This window comes from Ambystoma mexicanum, chromosome 6q, assembly GCF_040938575.1.
Source record: "Ambystoma mexicanum isolate Mex_15411 chromosome 6q, UKY_AmexF1_1, whole genome shotgun sequence".
Classification (NCBI taxonomy): domain Eukaryota; kingdom Metazoa; phylum Chordata; class Amphibia; order Caudata; family Ambystomatidae; genus Ambystoma; species Ambystoma mexicanum.
The window spans coordinates 646,374,758-646,390,384 of NC_090937.1; the positions used below are offsets into that span (position 1 = coordinate 646,374,758).

Here is a 15,627-nt window from a genome sequence, read left to right on the forward strand (position 1 = left end):
GTTTATAACAATCAACACAATGCCCTGGTGTCAGAGTCTTACTCCTGATTCCTTATACACTACCAATCACTGTAAATCAACATGATGCCCACTCTGCGTTCCAATACATATATAAAAAGCATACAGTGGCAGTCATTGTGGTGCAGGATCATGAGATGTCCCTTCCTATGAGGACATTGAGGAGTTAGGGGTGGTGTTACATCTCCTCTGCAATGCTTATGTTTTTGGTGAAATAATGCCACTCATCCTAAACCTGGTTAGCCAGCTTATCAAAAATTGTGTGAAATTTGGCAAATATCTTTTTTTATCTGCTTCAGCTTTCTTATCTACAAGATGTGCAAATGCTTAGAAATAAACGGGATGACCAAGATGCAGTGGTATATCAAATAAAAAAGAACGCCTAGGCGAGGATCTGTACGAGAAGTAGTGAAGTGCTAAGTTGTTGATTTTAGAACCAGAAGGTCTTGACCCTGATCTGGAATTCTTATCTTGACCAAAACGGTTTGATCTTAGGCAGATCCATTTACCTCCTTGCGTGTTGATTCCATTATCTGTCAAATGCGTCTGTGTATCCCACATCAAAGTTAAAGGTCTTAAGTGTACATTAATAGATATAGCCTACCTTCGTCAGATGGCACGGTTTAGAAACAGTGCTGGAAGCATGCAAAATGAGCCCATTCATTTAAACTGCTGTAAGCCAGGCTGCCTCGTTTATTTGAGTGAAAGGCTTTCCTCGCCGTTAGCCTGTGCTCAACGGACTTCTGCAATACAAGTATAGGCAGGCAAGAAATATTTGCCCCACTGTGAGAAATGTTCCACTTATCTGGTTGCCTGGTTGGTGCTCATTTTACACACCTTGACAAGTTGTGGGCTTGGCGCCCCAGGTAAATCCATATATTGGGTATGGTCTTCAGTGGGAAGCTGTTTGTTAGTATAGTGTTGTGCGTTACCCACTGATTCGATATACAGAAATACCAGATTAGGTGTTTGACTTTTCCTTTATTCTGGATGGTCAGTATAATATATATATTTTTTGTTTTTTTTGTTTTCTGTAGCTCTTTTCTCAATGGAGTTCCCCACGCCTCTTTCCCCCTGGTCTAGGCCCACTCTAGTTCCCCCATCTTTCTTGATCCCAGGAACAATGGGTGGGATACAACTTTGCTTGATGGGTCTTTTGCAAAAGTCTTTGAAGTCTTGGGTCTTTAGAGTGGCTCCATTACTTACAATCTAATGGATGTTTAAATGACCCACACACTCCTCTCCTGGAATTCAGATACGGGTTTTGCTTCCTTGGTTTCTCCTTTACATTTCCTTCTCAGCTCCTTGATCATGGGTAGTTCTTGTTTGTTAGAGATGTGCCTGTCCAGCGTTCGTGACCCTGTTGCATTTGTACCTGAAATAAGTAGCAGCAAGGCGGGGTGGAATGGCTGTCTTCAGGCCCCAGTTTATCCACCATTGATAGGGCCAATAACGCAGATTCAAAGGCAGATACTACACTTCTTTCCCTTGTCTGGGGGTCCTACCTCTGTTCCGCAATACCCCAACTCTGCCTCCAAGTTGTGACAGAATTATCTTGTTTTTGGGGAGACCCTTTTATGGCCCCTTTCAACCTCATTGGCTTCTCTTCACACCTTTTCAACGGATCGCCACTTGCAGGTTCCTCCTCCGCTCTAATCCTACATGTTCCTCTCTCCAAGCCGTCCTTGGCTGGTCTTAATCTCCTCCCTTTGATATTCTTCTATCCACATATGCATACATCTCCCCCTTTTCTCGCTGGAGGTCTTCAATTGTGTGATATTTTTCTATTGTCTGGTCTCTATCCACACTTAGTCAGCCCTTGTTCACCTATTTCAACTCCTGCTGAGTAGCCTTCTGGGATGGCGAGGGATAGAGCTGGGCCTGCTGCCTGATGCAGCCAGGTTTCAGTGATAGCCAGAAAATGCAGGTTGCTAGTGGAAATTAGGTCTGCGATGTCTAGCACATGGGCGACCAAAGAACGGGCATTGTTGAGAGCACCTTTGATCAGGGGCTGTTCTGTTATGTTGATGGGGGATTTTTGGGATTTGTCCAAAGTTTGTGAGGTGCTGGCTTGAACTTGGTTATGATGAGAATGAGGGGGCTGTTTTTGATGAGAGACCTGGGGGGTAAGAACCGTGTGCCGAGTCTCAGGTTTCTGTCCTTCACTGGGCAAGGGTTCCAGGGTGTGGGAGGAGCAGCAAATCGGCGGATTCATTCTAATGGGCTGATGACGCAATTTGGTTGGTCGATTTGTTTAGAATCGACATATCCCATAGTTGTGGTATGAGTGGGATGTTGGGGTGGGGGTGATTGAGGTAGTGGAATTGAGGGGAGAAGGGTAGTGTTGTTAGGGTGGAGTAGGGAGAGAGTTGCCGTCATGGTAAGAGTGGTCAACTAAAAGTTTGCCATGAACAATCTGTTTGTGACCAGGAGTATATTCACAGTTGGTTGGACACAGTAGGCTAGCTTGAATTGGTTTGAAATAGGCAGGGCACTTCAGGTTGGGCACAGTGGGCTTACAGTAGGCTAAAATCAAGATAGGCACAGTGGGCTTAAAGTAGGCAAACATCAAAATAGGCACAGTTGGCAGCAGTAGCACAGTTCAAAAATAGGCACAGTAGGCTAAAATCAAAATAGGCACAGTGGGCAGCAGTAGCGCAGTTCAAAGTCGGCATGGTCCCAGGCATATTGGGCAGATTTACTGAGGGAGCAGTTGGCTCATACAGTGGAGGCATACAAATCTATCGCAGACAGGGTTGGGGCATCCAGTGGTGCACAGGGTAGAATGGTGAGAGACAGGGGGTGGGTTTATGAGTGCGCGGAGGGCAGCAGAAGCGGTATGTGCATACAATGCTGATTTGCTGATTACTTACAGTATGTCCCGGAGGGTGCTCGAGTGCGCTTAGATAAGAATCTAAGATTTTGGTAGATCCTGGCCGTGCAGCAGCAAGAGATCATGGGCAGCGGCGGCGCACTGCGGCGAACAGGGGCAAACAGGGAAAGTGGCCTTATAATGGCCTTAGTTGTGGCCGCCGGCTCTTCCACCTGCCGGCGGAAGTTTGTATTCAAAAGGAAAAAAACATATGTTGCTTAGCAACATAGAGGCAACACAGCCTCGCTCTCATCCCGCAATGCGTCTGATATTTTGTTTTAGTGAAATGTCGGCACCCGCGGTCTGGCCTGCAGGAAAATGCAGATTGCACTCAAATGTTGCAAGAAATAGGTGCAGTGCTGGGCGCTGGAGGAAACCTGGCAAGGAAGTTTCAATTAGCCCGGTTTCTGTATGATGGGCTCACAAGGCATCCGTCTGTCGGAGCACTCATGATGTTGGGGCTCCTGCCCTTTCCACGGCGCATCATCACGGGTGGGGGCTCCTGCCCTCTCCAAGGCTGCTCGTTACTGGTGACTCCAGAACGGTCTCTTTTGGTTCCATTGACCGAACTTTATTTGAGACGGCCGCCATCTTGTAAAGTCCGTTTTCTTCAATCTTCTCCAGCTCTCCCCACTCGTGAGTACCTGACAGTAAGTGTGGACTCTTTCTCTTTGTCTCACTATTTTCCCTGCCATAGCAATCCATAAACAGTGCCTCGTCTGATTAAGCATTAACGTATTCCTACTTAGCCTTCCCATACTACTGATCTTCCTTAAGGTTTTTGCTGCCTCATGGAGAGAGGTATGTTAGGCTAACATTTCTGGGGCATGTTGCTCTTATAAATAGACAGCACTGGAAGTTAGATTTTGGAGACAGGCCATGCCACGTCATCAGGGTGCGGAGGATGGACCAAGGACACCTCCCAACAACTACCCCTGTCCAGCATCACTCAGTGGGTAGCAGTAGCCGGCATTTAAAGTATTTCCAAGTACTCTAACACTGTGGGTCACAGAAATTGTTAATCGATCCTTCTCCGAGGCTTTGGTTCCAACGATTATCAAGGAAGCCTGGATTATCACACTTTAAAATAAGTATAATCTAGACCCCCTGGTACCAGAAAACTATTACCCTATTACAAATGTTCTGTTTATACTCAAAATTCTTGACAAAATAGCTTATATGCAACTTCAAGCATTTGTCGAGAAAAATAACATCTTGGCAAACAAACAGTCCGGTTTCCGAATTAATCATGGAACCGAGATGGCTTTGTTGGACCTGAAAGCCAATATAACTGAAATCATAGAAGAGGGAAGTTCTGCATTATTGATTTTGTTGGACTTGTCCTCTGCTTTTGACTTGGTCGACCACGACCTATTAGCAGAGAGACTCCAAAGAATAGGCTTATGTTCTCCAGAAGCAGCATCATGTCTAAAATCCTTCCTGGGCCCTAGAAGTGCTTGTATTGCTATAGGAACCTCAGTCTCAAAAGGTCCCCGTAACAGGTGGTGTCCCCCAGGGATCATGTGTATCCCCGTTATTGTTTAATATATATATCAAGTGCCTATGTGACCTTCGTAAGTCCATGGGTGTGCAATTTGACAACTATGCCGATGATAGTTGTTAAACTGTCTGGGATCTACGAGGAGGACATGGCTACCATCAATGAGATATTTGGGGAAATCCAGAAATGGATGGTCCCAAACTTGTTAGCTCTTTACGACAAGAAAACAGAGCTGCTTATCATTAGCACACCGTTCAGAATGAAAAACATGGATACTCGTTACAAAGCTTTTCAGATAAATGGCAACATTACCCCGGTGTCCGAACATGTTAAAATTCTAGGAGTGTTTTTTGATGCCCACCTATCTTTCCAGAAGCATGTATCCTATCTCAAATCATCATGCGTTTTTCTCATGCATCTTCTGTGGCAAATTCGTCCCCATTTGTCAGACAATATCAGAGCGTCAATTGCAGCAGCTATAGTTAACATCAAGTTAGACTACTGCAATAGCCTCCTTAAGGGAACAACTAGGGGCAATATCAGGAGACTTCAGGTCACACAGAACGCCGTGGTTCGGGCTGTCTGTGGAATGAGTCGCCAAACATACTACAGAATATCAGAAGAAACTTCACTGGCTCTCTACAGAACAACGACTTAACTTTAAAGGGTTAGTTATTGTCTTCAAATGACTTTCAGGTGATGCTCCGGATTATCTTAAAGCTAGATTTAAAAAAAGCTACATCAAAGCGGACTCTGCGATCAAATAACCAGATGCTATTGATGCAACCCTGCACGACCCTGAAGAAACTGGTTGGAACAAGCTTTACTGCATGGGCTCCCAAAAATGAATTTGATTCTGATACAAATAAAACAATGTACGACACTGCAGCAGTTTAGGAAACGTCTTAAGACTTTTTTCTTCGAAGTTTAGGTTCAACAACAAAGAAACTTATTGACACCCGAAAGACTCTGTTAGTCACTATGTTTAGTGAGTTCTTTTACGCCCACGCTACCGTGGCCTATCTGGTTTTTATGCTATGTTGTCTTAGTGAGCGCCCTGAGATCTTTGGGTTAGTGTTGAGCTATATAGGAATTCATTTAGTTTAGGCCAAATGGCTGAAAACAAAGTCTGAATGCGTGGCCCCCGTAGCCACCCCCTCCCAAAAAAAAAAAAAAAAAGGCTGCCGGCACTGCAGGGTTTCCCCCGCAACTCTGCTCACTATATTAGTGAGCGAGGTTGCGGGGGAGTCCCCTGCAGCTGACCCAACAAAAAAAGAAAAAGGAAAGAACCCTGCGGCGCCGGTTCCTGATCACAGAAGTGAAAGGGAACAGGCGTTGCAGGGACAAAGCGAGAGGGAATGCAAGATAAGTAGGGGGGGGGTGTGGGTAGGGTTTTGGGTAAGTCGGTAAAGTTCAGAGGAGAAAAAAACAAAGATTATTGCGAAAAATATTATCTTCGGTCTTTTCTCCCTCAAACATTTCCTCTTTGGGCATTCAACCCCAAATCGTAGCCGGCCCTCATGGTCACTCCCTAAGAGCAAACAAAGGACTTTGTCACACTCTGAGGTGATGCATGTTACGACTCTCACCTAATTAACGTTTTATAACACACTTAATATCAAATACCAGTCTCTAAGTGCAGGACTGGGACTCAAACCTGTGTTGCTCTGTGTTGTCTTGCTCCAAGGCAAACACGTTGCCCCTGAGCTACACTCCCGGCACCACCAAAGAAATAGAAGTGTAGCTTTTGCCAGACTACTTCTACCGATACCCATAAGTGGTGTCATTAAGTGGCATCCATACATTATGGTAGAACGCACTGCCGGAGATCTTTTCCCCCCCAGACTAAAGCCATATGATCCAACCAGCAACACCATGGCTAGAAGAAACGGCCTATGGAACACAGAGGAAGAGATTTTCCATCTGCAAGTAGTGCTGGAGTCAAAGGAAAAATGTTGTGCAGAATTTAGCAGAAGGACCAGAGAGAATCCAGGAAGTTAGACCAAGCTGTTGAGAGAATTGACAGATGTCAGACACTGAGCCACTCAGCAGCAGTGAGGACGAGAGGAGAGCCCCTGCCAGGCCATGGGAACGCAAAATGAACAGGAGGTGAGAGCTAGCAGCAAAGAAGAGAGGTCAGCTGCTGGGGCTGAGCTGAGCCACAAGAGGCAGTCCTCATGAGAGAACCCTCACAGGAAAGCAGAGCCAGAGATGACGCCCAGAACCGAGAGGAGAGCAATGGTTAGCAGGCAGACACCATAAGCATGAGAAATAAGCCAGGGGCCAAAACCCAGAGAGCAACCCACTGAGAAAGTGAAATTGGCAAGAAACTCTGCAAGCCGGAACTTAAAGTGAGAGTTCATAGAGTGTTTTCAGAAAGTGCAGTTACAGAGAATTGCTGCATGCTGGAAATTGGGATTGGCATTCATGTGGTGGTGAAAGCAATTCACAAAAATGTTTTGTAATTTCTATTTACAAGTATTTTATTTCATTTTTCAAAGGAAAATAGTATTACTATGTCAAGAGGGTGCTTAGGCTCTGAAACAAAGTCTCCTGTCTTCAGGGCTCAGCCTTCAGAATGCAAGGTCTGAGTTTTCCATTCCACACATTCTTTATTGGTATTAAGTCTACATAGCCCACAACACATTTGTCAAAAATATTCTCCCACAATCTTTATGAAACATGTTGTGGGAAGGAAAGCTGAGACACCGAATTCTAGGGATTGCTGTCAAAGTACCAGTTTTTATATAACACTTTTCTACGTTGACTATATTTCGGTATCAGGTAATAATGTAACCATACGTAATGTCCCAATACATAATGTCGCTGGGAAAAGCCATTGGTGACATTATAATATATGGTGACATTATGTATGGGGATGGGTTGCTGGGATGTCCCCTGCTCCCCTTGTAAATTTAATGTCTCTGCAAAAAACAGCGACTTTTCTGTCAGGTGACATTTTTGTGGGGACATTATTACATGGAACCTATGTTTCCCTACATGCAGCATCAGGACCAGCTCATCTACTCTTACAACTAGGGCCTCTTTTCCACTTGACCATGTCCTCTTTGTCAGAGAACCTCCTTCTCACAGCACTGTCTGGCCTTTACGTTTCCACAGCTACTACATCTGTGTCAACCTATTCCAGATCTCCAAGGCTTCTCTCCTTCTGATGAGAATTCCCCGTCTCATACAAGTATCTTCATTCCGCTATTGGGGTGCCCCAGGGCTTGTTCTCAATGGTCTCACTGGTCTTTGACTCTTCCTCATTCTCAGTTTCTCACATCTAGACAAACTGTGTAGGAAAGGTACGAAAGCTCAGGCAGGAATTTTGGTTTTCATTGTCATAACTTTGAGGAATTATGAGAGGACAAGGTCATCTGTTCTCCTGGTTTATCAAGGGTCAATAGCTGCAAAACTCATAGGTCACTTTGTATGTGCATTTGTGAAGCTACATGGAAGCACTTCATCACCATGGAAGCAGTGTAATGCTGCTGATTGGAGTAATGATCCTTAAATCACACTGAGAAAGTGAAGCTGAAGAAAAACAATGCTTGATGGAAAAGAATGCTTAAAGTGTATTGACCACAAGAAACTATCGAAGATAGGGTGAAGAAGAACTCTAGTGACACCCTCGATCTTTAACAATCGAGTCACATACAAACTAACAAAGTCGAACACAACTTCAAAACAAGAGAACATCTGAACTATGATCACTACCTTACTTCATCGTTTTTCGCCAAGTGACACAAGGATTTAACACACCAAAGTGGTTAAAAGTACTTTGTACATGAAAATGTTTGCTTTAAATCTCAGAGTAACTCTTTGATTAATACATTGATGATTGTGCTGCAATTCTTAATATGCATCTTTTTCTCAGCAATAAAAGAATACAATTGACAAAAATACAATACTATGTCAAGACTGGAGGTGAGCATTATGCTTTAACTTCTTTAATACCAGCATCAGCAGTTTCAACAAAATAAACAGAAAACACTTTCTACCATTAATTTTCTTTTTCATTTCTTTCTTTGCTCCTTCTGAACTACATTTCCCTCTTATCCTACTCCTTCTTTAGTCCATTTCCTTTCCTGGCCTTGCCCATATCTCACTTTGTGTCCTTTGCTCGACCTCTTCTTGTCCTGCTCTTCAGCAAGATAAGTTCTATCTTACTGTAGAGCAACATGACTAATATATTGTAGGTTTGTAGCCATAGCTACGTGTTTAGACTGATGAGGAGTGCAGCGACATATTAGTGAGGACTAGCACAGATTTACAAGTGATTGCTAATACTGAAATACAAGTTCTATGCACCTTATCATCTTATGTTCCCAAACTCAATGCTCCTACTTTTAGATCAGCCTTGACCAAGTGCAAGGTTCGAAACTGCTCGGGCCATTTAGCTCCCACTTGTGGCCTAGACGTTCCAGGTTAGCTAGACAACAACAGTTACCAGGTGCTACCTTTGACTTCCCAGGTCAATATGCGTCATACAAACATATCTACGTGAAATGAGTTCTGCATGTTTGGCAATGAGTATAAACGAGCATTAGGACCTATTCTGTTGAAACTTAAAGCAGAATGGGCCACACATAATGGACAAAATGTCAGTTTGCGTCTCATGTGGATGATGGAATTGTTGCACACTATGAACTATCTCCTTGTTCCCCAGGGGATAGCTCCTGCATACTAGGCGATGCCTGATAGCGAGGAGCAGCTTTTAGCTCCCGCAAATCAGATCTTTCTTTCAATTCCTGAGCTGCATGCATAAAGATGAAAACTGCATAATCCTAAAAATATGCACTGAACTGTCACCTCTCTGGGTTTAATAAACATTTAAATATAACTTACTTGCTCAATATTTCTGCCCCATTTATTACTGAAACATGTGCACCAACTTCATGAGCAACAGCTCTGGCAATCAGGGTCTTTCCAGTGCCAGGAGGGCCATACAGCAAAATACCTCGAGGAGGAGGAATACCTTTAAAGAAACAAAAAGGAATTCTCTTGTCATTTCTGATAGTTTTGATAGAGCAGCACAGTGATTGACGCACATTTGTACAACAACAAGAAAATATGGATATTTGTGAGCAAAACTGTTAGCCAATTGTCAGTGCGTTATAACATTGCTGACTTCTTAACCTCTCCATTACAGCTTGATTGACAAGAAGCTGCATATGTCAGCCTTTGTGCCTGCGGGGTGGTGGTGAGGCCAGAAGGGGGTTGTAGGGTTCAAGCCAGTGGTGCTTGGAAGCTCCACTTAATGGTTCTGAGTGAAGTGAGGGTTGTTGTAGGTCGGCTCCGTGGTGCCACGGGCCAACCTGATCAGTGATGCGTGCATGCAGAATACAATTGTGTTTCCATGGTCACACGGCTGGAACAGTTGCCGGGGGCAGCCAGACTTGCTGGATCGCTGCTGTGGACACAGCAGGAAGTGAGGTTGCTGTGAGCACAAAGGCTAATGGTATTGCTGGGGTCACCCAGATCAGACACAGCCCTGAGCACACAACGTTGCTTGCAACAAATGAGCCGGACGCAGAAGTGCCATAGCCGCAACAGCCCACACTAGGCCCCTGTGCCTTGTATGTTGTATGCTCAGTTTCCACACACTCTAGATCCCTCCCCTGCATTCCTCTAGCAACCTGTCCCTCGTGCCCGCCCACCCCCTTGAAATAACATACAGACTCTCATTGTGGGTGGGCAGGCCCCAGTTGCTTTATTAGGCAGGAGGTAGCTTACAGGTGTGCCGCTTTGGCAATGCAGCATCAGGATTTTGCTCTGAGCTGAAAAGACCTAACACTTTTCCAACTTGGCCGAGCAGATCCGGTTTCATTCGGAGCTGACGCCCTTACACTTTACTGTACACTTTACTGACTTTCGAACACTCCCCACTTTGATCAACTGCTTTTCAGGTAGCCACTTCCACTTTACTACTTTTCCCAGGTGCAGGATCATTAAGCATTTCTTTTCCCCGGTCGCCTGACCCTTCCCATGCTCCCCTGTTGGCCAGGTGCCAAGCACTCTTAACCTTTCATTCACCCAACCCCTTGGTCCCCGACCCCCAGTTTCCATGTCCCTACCAGATTCCTTGCCCCGCGGTTCTAGCACTCTCTCGCTTCCTACCCAATCCCCTGGTGCCTTAACCTCTGCCTCTTTTCCCCGGTCTCCTGGCCTTCTAAACCATTCCCTGTTGCTTAGGTGACTTACCCTCTATATGCCCATTTTGGTTTCCTTTCCTCATTCCCCTGTTGCCCTTGTCCCCTTCCCGTTTCCCCAGTGACTTGTCCTCTTCCCCCTAGGTTGGTGACACCATGATGGAGTTGCTTCCCCCACCTCGTTCCCTGGGCCAGTTATCTTCTCATATGTTTTCCTTGCATTCCCAGGTCTCTGGACCTCTCCTCTGTCTCTTATGTTCCTTCCTTTTGGTCTCCTCCTGCCTCTCTTGGTTTATTTGCTCTCCCCCACTCTCCTCACACTTTGCTCGACCCTTGGTAACCGCCTACTAGTCCTCTACTAACTCCCCAAGTTGTTGCGCTGCTTCTACGTACCTTTGGCCCTCTCCCCCTTTCTCTGACTAACAGGATTCCCCAGCGCCCTGTTACCTTGTTGCCTGCCAGCCCCTTCCGCCTGTTGCCCTGTCCCTGCCATTTCCGAATCCTTCCCCATTTCTGCCCCCCTTCAACCCAACTGCGCCCCCTCCCCCACTTTCCCTGTGGCCTCTGGAGTCAACTCCTCCGCCGTCGGCAACATTCAGTAACTACACAGTCCCTTGTGGTTTGTGACAGCCCTACCAGCTTGGATTGCGCCGTGTACCTCTACTGCGATGGTTCTCCTGTAGATTAGACAATCACGATACATTAAACGCTTCACTTTTTTATATTAGCGTTTGCTGGGCGGGCGGTAAATCAGCCAGTCCTGGAAAAAAAGAGGGCGTTTGCCTGTGGGTTCCGTGCTTATAAAGCATCTTTTTTTGGGATGAGCCAACTTTCCTTCCCTATCCTGCCCTTTTCTCACCTTGGGGTCCACCCCGCCCCCCACCCATTTCCGTTCTCCTGGCATCGGCCAGTATGGGGGGTTCCCCATCTCCTACCAGTAAACAGGGAAGAGGAGGAAGAAGCGGCCTCACAGGGCCTGCTGGGTGATGCAGCTATGGCGGTTGTATACGAATTGACCGAGTTACAATTGTCTGAATGACATTTGACCTTTTGCACGATTGCCGAATTTTAAAGGTCAATTAGTACATATATGTGGGGGAAACCCCCTGCAACCCACCACCCAAACCCCTTGTATTATTTATAATACAAAACCAACCCACTATATATATTTTAAAAAAAAAGGTCAATTGTGAAAAAGGTTAATTAGGCCCATTAAAATTCGACCAATTAGGTCATTCGGTCAACTGTATTCGGTCAATTTGGATAATACCGCTATGGCAGCGTCCACCCAGGCCTCGCTTTGCTCGGCGCGTCCCCTGGCTTTCATGGAGTCTGCCACCGTACTGCCCACAGGTGCCGGCGGGAGCTTCTTTATTAGAAGTCGGTCATGACTTGTAAACTTAAAGGGGACATCATCACAAAGGGTCACTAGAGCTTAACGGCACCTCATGACCATAAATCCCTAAGACAGTTAGCACACATGGAAGGTGGTAGCAGGCTAGATTTCTTGCCGTTAGGGAGAATAAAAAAGAAAAAAAAGGCATACCGGGTGAAAGGCTGGTGAGCGTTACTGTGTTGTCACCGAGACATGGCACTGCACACAGAGGAAAGAATGGGAAGGTGAGGCTGGAATCAGTGCATAGGAGGAACCAACAGGGGGGGGCGCTAGAGACTGGCTGGACAACAGAAGTGGCATGGCGGCAGCGGCAGGGCACTGTCTGCAGATCCTACAGGGCAGGAGCTGTAAAGCAAGTGGACTGGAAGAGCAGAGTGGGGATTATGGGGGACAGGCGGAGGAGAGGGAAGCAGAGGGGACTGCAGCAGGAAACCTTGGTTGTGACCGCCCACTGAGAAGCAGATAGTCAGACGCCTCTAGAATTCCGTGACCGGAATACATACATCCTAACAGGTTGAAGAGCAGCCAACTTTCTAAAATATGTGCTAATATTGTATTAGACATTATTAGCTTCAAGGATATAGTATACAAAAATAACCTTAATTTGACACTATGGGAAAAACAAACAGGCAGCTCTAATCCTTTCCTTTCTCTCTATACTATCAAGTTCATATTATGCTTATTTCCATTATTACAGCAACTTTCCATCAAAGGATTTGGATAACATTTACTAAAGCACAATTAGGCTACACAGTGTGACGGCGTAGATGCTTGAGCCTATCAAGCGGAACAGGGACCCCACCCAGCGTGGGACAGGAGGCTTACCTGCGTCTTTACCAGTGCCAGACCTGGGGTGAAGGAGTTGGGAGGGACACAATCTCTGCCACCCCCAACCACTGCATGTGCCTTGGGGAATGAATATGGTGCCATTGTCAATCACGTCATACTTTGCTGTGTCGATGCTGGCCCAAGTGTTTTTGTCTCAATTCAGAAATACCAATACCAGAGTGCCCAACCTCCACCACAGACCACCGCAGCCTGAGGAAAGAAGCCGGTGGTCCGCATGAAGTCTCAGAAGCATCCACGTTCAAAGAGCTGCACGCTGTGCCGAATCAACTATGCTCACAGGGGTGTTTGAAGGTGGCAGAACGAAGACTGCATTATCCGAAGCCCAAAACCGGATCCAAATGGTGTGCAAGAGAAGGGGGTGGGTGGTAAAGCAGATTATAAACACCAACTTTTGGGGTAAAGAACAGCCATAGATTGACCCAAAGGGTCGGGTGAGTTGCCAGATAAATGGAGGGTAGGGGAAAGGAAAGGATCAGAGGAGTATAAAAGGCTGTCCCAAGAAAAGAACAGTGAAAATGTGCGGATGCGGAGGAGAGGAGGTGGACCAAGACAGCAGGTGGAGGACGGAGAGAGGAGTGGAGTGTTCAGGAGTTTGTGGCAGAGATTGTTCAAAGGTGAGGCGTTGTTAGTGAGATTGTGCTACCAGATAGTGAGATTGTGGCTGTGAGTGAGTGGTGGGTTGAGTGCCAGGGACAAGGTGAAGAGTGAAAAGGGAGAAGGAAGGAGAGTGCATGAACCATACCTACTAAGGTAGGGACAAAGGAAAGTCGCTTTATTGGTTACTAGGGCTTGCAAGATCTACTAGCCCACTAGCATTGGTGAATAGTTTTTATGAAGGGCAAGTACTATTTGCATGATACTCGATCTTGCTGGCAAGTATGGGGATGTTAGAAATGTATTTTTCATTTACTGCAAACACACTTTGCAGTAAATGGCAAATACAAGTTTCACTGTGCATGCTCCACAGCATTGCACCAAATATGAAGTCTGTTTATGGAGACATGCACCATTTTACAAAAATCCCTTGTAAATATTTTGTCACCAGTCACCTTGGGGCAAGTGGATTTCTCTTATGCTGAATATGTAAACTAAGGAACTCACCCTGCACGTCTAGTGGTATTATTTGCAAGGTCTGATTGCAGGTTACAGAGCAGGGTGAATGCATCCTTCTAGTTGCATCTCCCATCCTGAAGTTCCCAATGGTCATTGCCCAGAGGTTCCCAGATTCTACCTTCTAAATGGCACTATCTCACTGCTCATGCACTCAAGCAGACGCAGGCCAGGTGCACTAATATACAACACAGGGCTAGGGAGGTGGGAGCCCATGGGAAGACAAGAGAGGGACACCCACTAGTGTACCCCAACACTGGCTCAATTGGTTACAAGTCTAAACCCCTTATTTTGTTTTCAATAAAAACCCTAAACTACACCTTGGAGTCTGGGAAATTGTAAGGCCATTTGTGACAAAATCGAACAGGTTTCTTTTTTAAAACAAGTTTTATTGATTTTTAAACATAACCATACCAGCTTGCAGACTTTTCAATCATTACAAACAATTCACAGCAAACTATATGATTGCTTCTCCCCTCCCCTCAACTGCCCCAACCGCATCCTAGGCCTAAAATGCACCTCCTATTCCATTACCCTTCTTCATGCTTCCACAACCTGACTGGCTGCTGTATCCTCTATCAAAGAGTTTCTTCTAATGTCTGGGTACCCCGTTCTGTGATGACCAGATCCGCTATTGTCTCCATGCCTCCACCCCCCACCCCCTGGTGTGTGTTCCTATGCATCGCTTCCTGCCACACGTCTGTCTCCACAGTAGCCCATTTTAACAAGTCTCTCCACCACGTCTGTACTGCTGTTCTCGTTTGCGCTTTCCAGCCCATATGTCTAGCCCGTTTCGGTCTTTGGAAACCCCCTAGCAGACAAGCCATGGGGGATCTCACATCCAGAGTAATCTCTGCTTTTGCCAATGTTTGAGCTACCTCCCCCTAAACTCTGCCAATCTCTACGCACGTCCAGAACATGTGCACCAAATCTGCATTTATCTCCCTACTCTTTCGGGCATGCTTTTATTTCTGCTTGGTTGAATTTGGCTATTTTGTTCGGGGTCATATACGCTCTGTGTGTCATGTATAATAGGATCTGTTGTAGTCGTGCATTCCTCAACACTTTTTTGTGGTACATTAGAGCCCTACTCCACATCTCGTCCGACACTGGCTCCTGTAAGTCTGCTTCCCACTTCAGCCTCATCTGTCCTACTTCCTTTCCCACCATGGACCTCAATAGCTCATATCTGTGAAACCTTGTGTCCTCCTTCAGAAACATCATAAAATGTCTCTATAATCTCATTTGGCTTTAAGGACTTCTCGGTCTCTGGCCATATGTGTCTTAGGCTCCCCAAGATTCGGGAATACGTAATGTGTTGTTCCCCTGTGTACCCCTGTGTCTTGTATCAAATCCTAAAACTCCTTGGGCCTCCCCTCCTGTAGCACATCTCCCACCGTCGCTACCCCCATGGGTTCCCAACTCTTCCTCACGTTGAGTCTCATCTGTTTGTCTATCCCTTCTAACACCACTAGCGGGATCTGCGGGGAATACAGTGTTGTGTTCACCATCAAAAGACAAGCCCTACGCCACATTATGCGCCCTAGACGCAACAGAATGTGCTCAAGTTGTTGTGTGTGAATCCGGTAGCCATATAACTATATAACTTTGTTCAAAAAGAACGGAGCACTTTCTGCTCGTAATAACCTTGATTCAGGTGTCTGTCCATCTGACAGCCATTTGGCCACAAATTGCAGTTGGCTAACCACAAAATATACCTCAAGAT

The 15,627-nt window shown here is 45.9% G+C and overlaps 1 protein-coding gene across 1 annotated transcript in view; it reads right to left on the reverse strand.

The window, feature by feature from the left end:
* Positions 1-15,627, reverse strand: part of AFG2A (AFG2 AAA ATPase homolog A) — a 2,695,729-nt gene that overhangs the window by 2,297,903 nt on the left and 382,199 nt on the right. Inside the window, exon 6 of the mRNA XM_069631126.1 lies at positions 9,243-9,372. Within this exon, the coding sequence (XP_069487227.1) occupies positions 9,243-9,372 (130 nt within the window). The remainder of the gene's footprint in view (positions 1-9,242; positions 9,373-15,627) is intronic.